The following is a 10904-nucleotide window of genomic DNA, read 5'->3' as shown; positions in this document are numbered from 1 at the left end:
AGAATTTATTACTGCTTTAAGTAAATTGAATGAATAATAAACTATTCTCCCCTAAAATTCGATATTTGAAGCTTTTACTTGCTTTCTATTAACTTTAATAAATTTAAAGTATTTAAAGCATTCTATAAATTCTAAATAAACTCCAAATAGGATTTCGAATCAGAATATAATAAAAAATTAGTGATTTTTAATAAAAATAAAATAAAATATAATTTCTATAATATTTCTATTATCTAAAATTTATTATATGAATTTTCAATTAATGATATAACTTAATTTACGTTATTTAAAGGCCTATAGTAGGGATATGTTTAGGTATATTTTATATTACTTACCCCTTCAATCATCGTACACTATCACGCAAGAGGTATTACACCCTGATGGCGCCGACTTATCTAAAGCCCTACAATCCAAATACTATACCGATCGAGACGAACGAAAGTTGCTAGCTATATACCTAGGCTGCGCAAAATTATTTGTATCCGTGGATAATCTTCAGATAATCTATAGATAATCCGCACTGTGGATTATCTGTTGAGGTTTTACTTCGCAGATTATTTATTAGAGGTTCTACCTGCTCTATAGATTATCTGTAGATAATCTGTATGTATAAATATATAATGTTAATATAAATCTAAGCTTGAATTCTTTACCAGCTATAAAATCGTCTGGGAATAGTTCCAAATTTAAGTGATAAGTGGATTTAAATAGGTAAGTCAAATACCCCTCATTTCGAATACTTATTTACACCAAAAGCAATCATTTTGACCTATTGATATCTCTATTATAATTCAATACAATCAAATAAAATTCAAATGTTATAATCTTTATATTAATATTAATCGATTTTAAAGATTTCGGATTTTTAGCTATTTTTCATTAAAAGTTATCACTGATTGAAATTCGCTTTTTTATTTTATATATAATTCTTATACAAATAATGATATTATTAAATCTTTAATAACTTTTCCATAAAAATAATGAAAGATAAATTACAAACTTTAATACAAATTTTAAGCTATAAATATCACGGTCAAGTCTTAGAAGGCTAGTTGAGGTATGTGAGTAGATTCTGTGGATCTATTTTAGGCCGATATTAGTCTATACACAATTATAAGTTATAGAATTTTCATAATTTAAAGGAATTAATGAAAAGTCTTAATATTATATAACACCTAGTTGATTCATTGTTATTATCTACTCTAATAATAAACTACAAGAAAATATAAAATATATTATAATATATTTTATAGTTCTTAACTTATGAAAATTATTAGTTAAATTGATTCTTTTAATCCCTGTAAGTTTGAAAATCTTTAATATTGTTATATAAACGTTATAAAGATCAAATGTTTAAATTTGTATATATCCTATAATATAAGAGTTTGACTAAAGTTTATAGTTCATTTTTAGCTATTTTTATTAAAAAGTTATTAACGATTTAATAATATCTTTATTTATATAGAAATTATATATAAGATGGAAAAGCGAATTATAATTACTAATACACTCAATTTCATAACTAGCTTTCAAAATATGCTTGTATAGTCTCGCGACCTTTTAACTGATATCAATTATTACGTGATTGGATACAATAGAAGTTGTAAGCTTTACTACTACGCCACGCACGCAATCTGTTCAAAAGGCACAGTATCAGGGATCAGTTCCTGATAGCTTACTACTATATATATATACTTGTATAACATCAATTAATATTAAGATCCTAACTTTATCAATATAGCTTCAAAATGGAAAATCTTCTTATCAAATGAAAAGTATTGTTTCATTAAATCATTATTCAAATTTTCAATTGATTTGATCTAATATTAACGAATTAATGAAGATTTCTAAATAATATTATATTCTAAAAGTTTTATATGATTTTCTAACTAACTTTTAAAAATAATCTCTTCATTTTTTCAATTTTGCCCTTAAATATCAATCTCAATCAATATAACTCCATGTTATAAATCAATTAAAAATTAAAAATTTTAATTATTCTTTATTATAAACTATAATTTTTATTCAAATTGAGGCTAAATTGATAAAGTTATTATAGATTGAAATATTAAAATATAATACTTCAATGTTTTTAATAAAGAATAGTCAAAAACCTGAAATTTTCAAAATCTATTTATCTTATCGTTATAATACCATACAGTGGCTGGCAAAGTCGATATCTCAGCCTGTACGTGGCGCCGGCTACGAACCTTTAATCTTTGATTAGAGAGCTGATGAGATTAAAGCGCATTCGATGGAACTGGATAGTGATTATACACTAACTTGAGGCCGTACTGTAAGTGAAGGTACATGCAGCAGAGGGTTAAATCCTCTTGCAATAGGCCCGGAACAGAGGACTACCATCAAAACGATTATGAAAACCATCCAACAAACGAAGATATATATAAAAAGTCCGAAGCGGTGCCGGCCCTTACGAGTCTGTTGTGGGAAGCAGAGCCTGCGGATGTCTTGCACTTGAATAGATAGAAATATTTACAAAACCTGCGGATGCTGGTCTAGGAAAGATATCAATGAACTGTTTTGACTCTGAATTGATTGTATTTATAATAGCTCATGTGAGCTTAAATTGAGTGGATTCGAGACCAGAATTGAGCTGACAGACCTAGGTCTGTTTGTAAGGACTCAATTTGGGGAAAAAACCCGTTGCCACAATAAGACCTGGTGAGTTTTGGAGATCATTCTGGCACCGTGTTGTACCAGACATGTCGAATGGAAAATGGATGTTGGGCTGTAACCCCACAGATTGAGCGTAGCATTAGGTCGGACATTCCAACCTTATCATGATACTAGTGGGCAGTGAGTTGCCGAGACACAGAACACCAGAGTGATATTTATATCTCAAGAAGTAAAAAAAAGTTCCTGGAACAATCATCATAATTAATACAATTATCCATTACCTCATATCATTCATTATTCTATCCTTAGACGTATTCCCAATCTTGACAAGGAGGTTATTTCTATCAAATCCTGAGCCTAGGCGGCGGCAGGGAGGTCAGGGGGGCTAGGGAGGGGTACTACACCCTGTACCATTAGAAAAAGCAATAAAAATCTCCGCTCCTTGCCTTCTCCACATTCCTTTTTCTTCTTCTTATTGACTTGGTAAAAGAAAAGCTCTGAATATATAAAGTTAGTATATAAAAGATCGAGAAACGCTACGTTGTTAATGTATTACGAAATAGTTTCGTGGAAATTGATTTAGTGTATTTAAATAAATAGAAGTTTAAAAACACCGCGATATGAAAAGGAATAAATTGCAGAAATACTGAAGACTAGTAATAATGTTTTATTTGAGATTTCAAGAGCTATAGGGTATAGTCACTGAGAGACATGTAGAAAACGCAATCACGAGATTACGCCACTTGTTCTACAAAAACAGCTTCCATGCCTTCTCGCTCCACTCCACTCTCGGCCCCAGTTTCCGGACAATCTGAAAAGAGCTTTCTCCTCCAATCCCAAATATACTCTGGATCTGTACCTGTATCCACAACCAAGCATTTCTGCTCGCCTCTACCCAGCAGATTCCACGCCCGGACCGATCCTTTTCCAATTTTCAGCACCGTACTTGTCCCCACATACCGTATGTCTGCCTCACTCCCGCATCTGTTCGCTAGCACTATCACCACTTCCTGATTAGCATCCAACAGAGGCCGAAGACGTTCGACCCAGTATGCAAATACTTTCAGATCAGGCTCATGTACATTCCCTTCCTCATAGTCTTCCTTAGGCAGGTCTGAGTACCAAGCCATGCTCAATATGACCAGCTTCGCACCCGAATATACTACGTGATTGGCGAACTCGAAATCCGTCCAAGGCGCGGTGCCCTGGTAAGGATTCAGGTCCATACAGATCCCTAGTGCTACTTGGGTATCCAGAGGCTCACGTATATAATGCGTCGAGAACTTCTCCAGCTCTCCGAAATGATTGACGGGCTCCGAGGCCCATTTTGTGTCGGCCGGCAGGAGGAAGTGCTTGCGGTAGTGCGCGAGGCAATCACCGGATGGCCCGTATACGATGGTTGAGTTGTAGTTGTACCGTCTATCAGAACCTGTTGGAGTTCGGCTAACCGTCGTGGGAGAGGGTGTGATTGCTTTCTCTGGATAGCCAATACTGACGATGCAGTTCAAACGCTGTGCGGTCGCCTGTGCCCACTGACTAGATGGTCCCGCGCCCTGTATTTCTAGACTATGATCTATTAGCCCTACATAAAGATAAATCTGGGAGGCGAATGTGCCCTTGAAAACTGACGTACACAGGCTTTATGGCTTTTAGCGACGGGAAGCTGTATCCTAGGAAAAATGTCAGTTAACACGATCGGTGGATAGTATTGTATGAAGAGAATTATAGGCAGTAGTGTTCAAGCCTCATGTTGAATAGTAGATGTCATACCCGTCAAAGCTAGCTCTGGAAGAACCAACAAGTCCAGTTGGCTTCTAAGTACCCCGGCGAGGAGGGAGTCAGCTAGACGGATGTTTTCCTTAACCTCGCACAACTTGGGGCAAAACTGAAGGCAAGCGACCCTCATTATGTGATCAGAAGTTAGTAGGTAATGTTTATCGGTTGATATGGTATCTATAACGCGATGTTGTGTTACGCTATAACACTCTTACCACGATTGATATATATATATATATATATATTTTATATGTAGTTGCCCTTTCCACTCAGCCCCAGCCGCCACACAATTCGGAGATTTTGCATGGAAATACCCTTGCAGTGGTGCTCCGCTACGTTACTTCTCGCTTTCCCGCCTACATACACGGAGTACGGAGATAAATCCCGTGACTATTACTAGAGCACTAGCCGGGGTATCTATTTTAAAGTTATTATTTCAAATTATACAGGCATGTCACAATCATAATCTTGGCCGCTTTATCAAAACAAACAGGCCAATAAGATGTTTAATATATACACTACATTACTATAAACAATGTATAGTAAGGTCAATGTATGATTGATTCTCTGCTATAGTAGCACTCTAGCAATAACAAGTGGGCAATAGCTCCATCAAGCTAGTTAGAACTGCTACACACTAGAGTCAATAGATATGCGATAAACGACGGCACAATTTCTCGCTTCATTCCTACTTGATAATCTAGAGCGGATAGTATATCCAGTCAGCTTGCAAAAGTGCCATGCATGCTACTGCTCCACTTCAACTTATTGGCCTGAAGCGGTTAGAATATCTACTCAGCTTGCAGAAGTGCCATGCATGCTACTGCTCCACTTCAACTTATTGGCCTGAAGCGGTTAGAATATCTACTCAGCTTGCAGAAGCGTGAGCCATGCTACCTTGTCATTGCTTATTACTACTGACCAACTGTAATTAAGTATTTCTTATCCACTCATGGTTCAACCGTTCAAGACATCTCACGTGATTTTACAGCCTAGGCAGATATTCTCATCAGGCCCTACTTCTATAGATAGGTAGGTATTTTCGAACCAAAACTTCATCTATCGTCACATTAGTATGTCGGAAAAACTTGGGTTACCTCAAAAACCAGCCGGATCTTGCATTGCTCCGATAAGCACAGAGGCAACCAACTCGGAAATCAAGTCTGAGCCGCAACAAGAAAGCCATCCGACTACTCGAGAAGTAGTCGAAGAGCTATCATATCCCAACAAAGTTAAATTTGCTCTTATTTTTGGAACTCTACTACTTTCAACCTTTGTCATTGGTTTTGTAGGTGCAAATGCTACAGTGAGCTTAAGCTCCATTTAAAGTTCATTTTCACTAATTGGAAATTTAGGACTCCAACTGTGTAGCAACAATTATACCAGTTATCACCGATGAATTCCACTCTGCCAACGACATAGGGTGGTATGGCACTGCCTAGTAAGTACTGTCTAGTATACACCGTGGTGAATCCTGTCTCTTGCAGTTCTGACACCTTCAGCTTAATTCCTTCCTGTGCTTTGATCGTATTTTACGGAAAACTATACACCTTTTACTCCACCAAGAAGATTTATATCTGTTCGTTCATAATCTATGAAATTGGCTCTATCATGTGTGCTACAGCACCCAGCTCATTAGTTTTCATAATTGGACGAGCTATTGCTGGCACAGGCTCTGCGGGTCTTGTCTCCGGCTCTAAAATGTGAGTCAATATCTCCAAGTTTGAATCATCATATACTGACGACCAGAAGTATTATAAGCCTCATTGTTCCTCTACACCGCAGGCCTTTATATCAAGGGATCATTGGAGGCGTAGAAAACATTGCTATTACAGCTGGACCCCTGATTGCTGGTGCGGTCACAGCCGCTTCATCATGGAGGGTTTGTTTCTGGATAAGTATACCCATTGGAGTTGTGGGCGCTATTGTTCTCATCATATTTGGCAGAATGCCAGATACAGAGCGTGAAAATTTGAGTACAGTGGAAAGACTGAAAATGCTTCCCACGTCAAGTATACTATTATTTTTGCCGTTGGTAATACTTCTTGTACTAGCTTTGAGTTGGGGTGGCTCAAAATATTCATGGAACAACTTCCGTATCATTCTTATGCTAGCCTTGATGACTGCTTTGCTAGTTACATTCATTTCCCTGCAACTCTACAAACAAGACAAGGCAATGTTTCCTCCTCGCATCGTTCGTCAACGCAGTGTTCTATCTGGTATAGTATTTATATTCTGTGTATCGGCATCGTTATACGTCACGGCATACTATGTGAGTACGCTTGCTCAACTTTGCAAAGTATACGATTTTGACTTTTACTAGCTTCCCATATATTTTCAAGCTGTGAGAGGTGCTAGCACATTCGACTCTAGTGTCAGGACTTTGCCACTGGTTGTGGGTCTAATATTTGGGAGTTTTGGCGGGGGATATTTCACAACAGTGGTTGGATACTACACCTCGAGTATGATCCTGACCAGTATTCTCACTGCAATTGGAAGCGGCTTCCTATCAAGGCTGCGTGTAAATACCCAAGCACCAGAGTGGATTGTCTTCCAAGCTCTTTTTGGGTTTGGCTGCGGCATCGGCTTTCAACAGCCTTACGTAGCAGTTCAGACAACCATACCTCGAATCGATATCCCAATTGCTATTACAACAGTGGCCTTTTCACAGAGGATGGGGAATATCGTTGCACTAGCTATCGCCCAGAATCTCTTCACAAATCGTCTGATCGCGAATTTGACGAAGACGGTTCCTCAAGTCAATGCCAATCTTGTTCTCTCAAATGGAGTCACGACTCTACGAAGCACTGTTGAACCAAAGTATCTAGATGCGGTACTGGCGGGTTATAGTCTTACCATCGACCAGATTTTTCTTCTTGCGGTTGCTCTCTGCAGTCTTTCGGTGGTTGGTTCCCTCGGCATGGAATGGAAATCGGTTAAGAAGGGGAGAACTGGAAATACTTAGTGGACCGAATAGGAAGCTGACACTCACTGTCTCTGCTCTCTCTATATCTACGGCATCTGCAAAATATGCTTTTCCTGTGTCGATCATTTTTATCGCGAAAAATTTCATTCAATCAACCTTACCTCAAAAGTTTAAGGATACTTTTCACCACACTGCTACGATCGCGCACCCATGACTGAGGAAGCTTAGGCTCGTGATCAGTAAGGATCATAGTAGAACCCTTGGGAAGAATCATACATATTTACAACAGAGGTATGCAGTTATCTAGCTGCAGGTAGATCAGATCGGACTCGATGACAGTACTACTACTATCTATTTATCTTTCGTACAGGAAGGTAGACATGGGTTGTGGGATGATTGTAAATCACGTGATACGACGAGGGGGCAATGATATCTAGATCTCGTTTCAATCACTTTCAATCTAAGATCTTAGAAACTCTATAACGTGATTCATATATGAGTGGATTACATCACCGAATGAATCACTTCAAAATCACACCAAAATCGAGGTTTTAGTAATATTCATATTTAAATAATAAATCAATATTAATATGAATTTAATAACCCTATGATAATAGAATCCGTGGTTAATAAAGTGATCCTTTTGTAATTGTTATAAATTCTATAATATTATTATTATATATTAAATAAATCATTTTTAAAATATTAATATAATCAATTTAAATCTTTATATTTTATAAAGCTTATTCTAATTAATAAGTTCTTAGTGAATTTCTTGAATTCTAGAAGATTAATTGAAAGCTTTGGTTTGAGGCAACAATTATTTATCAAATAGAAAACTTCTAGATTTTACTTGCTTTTTAATTTTCCTTCTTTTTCTTTTTCTTTTCTTTTCCTTCTAAATTGATTTTCTATTAGATTTTAATAAAAAAATAGAAAAATTCTTTTAAATATTTCAATTAGAATTTATTAAGGATTATTAATCTTTTTGTTATATTTCTATTTATTGAATTCAAATTTATTTATATATAAATTGAAATTAGATTATATTTTTGTTTATATAATATATTCTATATTATATAATATAGTAATATAGCTTATGATTTCATTTAAAAGCTCTCTTATAGATTTCCTTTATATAATATAATTTATTAAAAGAACTTTATTTCTCTTTAAACTTTTAGCTAATACTTCTTATTTATTCTTTAGTTTCTATACTCATTCCCTTTTTCCCCTTTAACTTTTATTTATTTCTTTAATCTTTTATATATATATCTTTTTGTTTATTTTTCCCTCAACTCTAATATTCGAAAATCTTGAAAACTCTAAGGTCTTTTAAGATCCTCATTTTCTTTTTTTAATCAAAATTCAATAATAAATAGATTGCAAAAAGAACCAATTTAATTTATTAATAACAAAAAGCTCTATTTATTATTAATGAATATATATATTAATATTATAATATACGAAATAGAAATTTGTATAAGGGTTTATATTGAATTTCTCTTCATCCGGAATATTAACTTTGTTACTATAGAGTAAAACTAATTAGATTTTTATAATCCTTTTATATTAAAATACTTTTTATTAGACTTTAAAAAAATTCTATTAATAAATGAATAAAGTATATAGTTATATGTTATGAGAACTGCCTCTAGGGTTATATGGAAGTGTTTAGAGATCTTTCAAAATAGTTTAAACTAAACTTCAAATAGAAATTCAATAAGGTTATAACTAATTACAATTCTTGTAATTATAGTAATAAAACTAATAATTATTCTTGAGTACAAAGCTTTATATTATAATGAAATCTATTCCTTATATAAACCTTTATATTAAAATCAATCAATAAGTTGATTAATAAGTTAATTAATAAATTGATTAATTTTTGATTATATAATACTTATCCTATGATTTCTATTATTCTAGTTTATTCTTTTATTCTAAAACTAATTTCCTGGGATATTATTAATCCTAATAAAGCTTTTTTTATTTATTATATTCTATCTCTCCTAGAATCTATTATTCTAGGAACTATATTCTACAATTTAGAATATCCTATAATTAATACTATAGTAAAAACCCCGAATATCATTATTTCATATATTGATACCTTAACTAGTACGTGATAGAACGAAATATCATCATTTCGTTATACTATCGCTAAATGTTACAGGAGCTGCCTCTAGGGTTATGTAGAAGTGACTAGAGATTTCTTGAAGTGGTTTAGATTAAACTTTAAATAGGAATTTAATAAGATTATAACTAATTGCAATTCTTATAACTATAATAATAAAACTAATAATTATTTTTGAGCATAAAGCTCTATATTATAATAAAATCTTATTTCTTATATAAACCTTTGTTTTTTATAAAACCTAAGATTCTATTTTATTTAAAGCTCTTTTGGATTTTAAATTCCAAAGCTTTTAGTTTCTTGAATTCTAAGCTTCAAAAACTCTATTATATAATACTTCTTATATAATATATTATTATTTATTATAATACTATCCCCTTTTTAATTTAGTACTTATTTTAAGCTTTCTTATTAATAATCATTTTCTATAACAATATCCTAATAATTATTTTCAATATATTATCCTCAACTATTAAGATTTCCAAATACAAATAATACATTCTTCTTTCTAAAACAATTTAGGTTTACAATTCTAATAATATATCTTATTTCAATTGTTCTCAATATAGTTGTTGTTATATAATATTAAATAATTACTCACAATATTATAATAAATATATTCATTATAGAGCTTATTATAATATTATTTAAGTCTTTATAAACAATTTAGAAAGCCTTTATCTAAAAAAGGAATATCTTTAGTTTAAAAAAGATATCACTTTTGAAACTATAATATTAAATTTTATTTATATTTATATCCTTAAGCTAAAATAATAGAAATTATATAAATATAATTATAAAATATTTTATTATAGATTTAAATTTCTAGATAAGCTTAATACTCTAAAAAAAAAGAAAAGATTAAAGAAAAAATATATTAAAAAAGAAAAGGAAATAGTATTTATTTTTATTACTAGTTTTAACAATAATTCTTTTGCTTTCGATTTTTTCTTTTTAAATCCTTTATTTCTAGTTTTAATAGATTCTTTTTTTTTCTAAATAAATCCGGATATTACTAATAGAATATCTCCAACTTCTTAGAGTAATTGAGATTTATTCTTAGTTTCCATAAATTTTCGATATATAAATAATCTAATTATTTGATAAAATATTTGATTATATCTTTGATATACTTATAATCTAATATTATCTCAATATTATATATAACATTTAGATTAATTAATTTGATTTTTGTAAATAATATATTTAATACTTTTAGTAATATTAGTTTAAATAAGGATATATAGAATACTAAATAGATATTTATTATATTTAATAGTTTTAATTAATAATTAATAATTTCTATTATCTTATTAATCTTAAATAATCTTAGTTTTTTATAATCGAATTTATTATTTAATTTTTTGATTTTGATATTTTGTTATAATAAATAAACTTTATTCTCTTTTTTAAATATAGATTCCATAT

The 10904-nt window shown here is 32.1% G+C and overlaps 2 protein-coding genes across 2 annotated transcripts; one reads left to right on the top strand and one right to left on the bottom strand.

The window, feature by feature from the left end:
• Positions 1–3371: 3371 nt before the first annotated feature.
• Positions 3372–4543, bottom strand: Bfra_008454 (putative carbon-nitrogen hydrolase protein; the record flags this gene model as incomplete). The annotated part of the gene is made up of 2 exons (XM_037338816.1): positions 3372–4210; positions 4408–4543. 2 exons carry the CDS (start codon positions 4541–4543, stop codon positions 3372–3374), a joined length of 975 nt encoding a protein of 324 aa, XP_037192122.1.
• A 945-nt stretch (positions 4544–5488) lies between these two features.
• Positions 5489–7378, top strand: Bfra_008453 (putative mfs transporter protein; the record flags this gene model as incomplete). Its single annotated transcript, XM_037338815.1, has 5 exons — positions 5489–5719; positions 5769–5854; positions 5916–6116; positions 6163–6685; positions 6737–7378. 5 exons carry the CDS (start codon positions 5489–5491, stop codon positions 7376–7378), a joined length of 1683 nt encoding a protein of 560 aa, XP_037192121.1.
• Positions 7379–10904: the final 3526 nt, after the last annotated feature.

The sequence above is a fragment of the Botrytis fragariae genome, assembly GCF_013461495.1.
Source record: "Botrytis fragariae strain BVB16 chromosome Unknown tig00000061, whole genome shotgun sequence".
Lineage (NCBI taxonomy): Eukaryota > Fungi > Ascomycota > Leotiomycetes > Helotiales > Sclerotiniaceae > Botrytis > Botrytis fragariae.
Note: the sequence above shows the minus strand (reverse complement) of the source record. Positions and strands in the feature narration are given on the sequence as shown.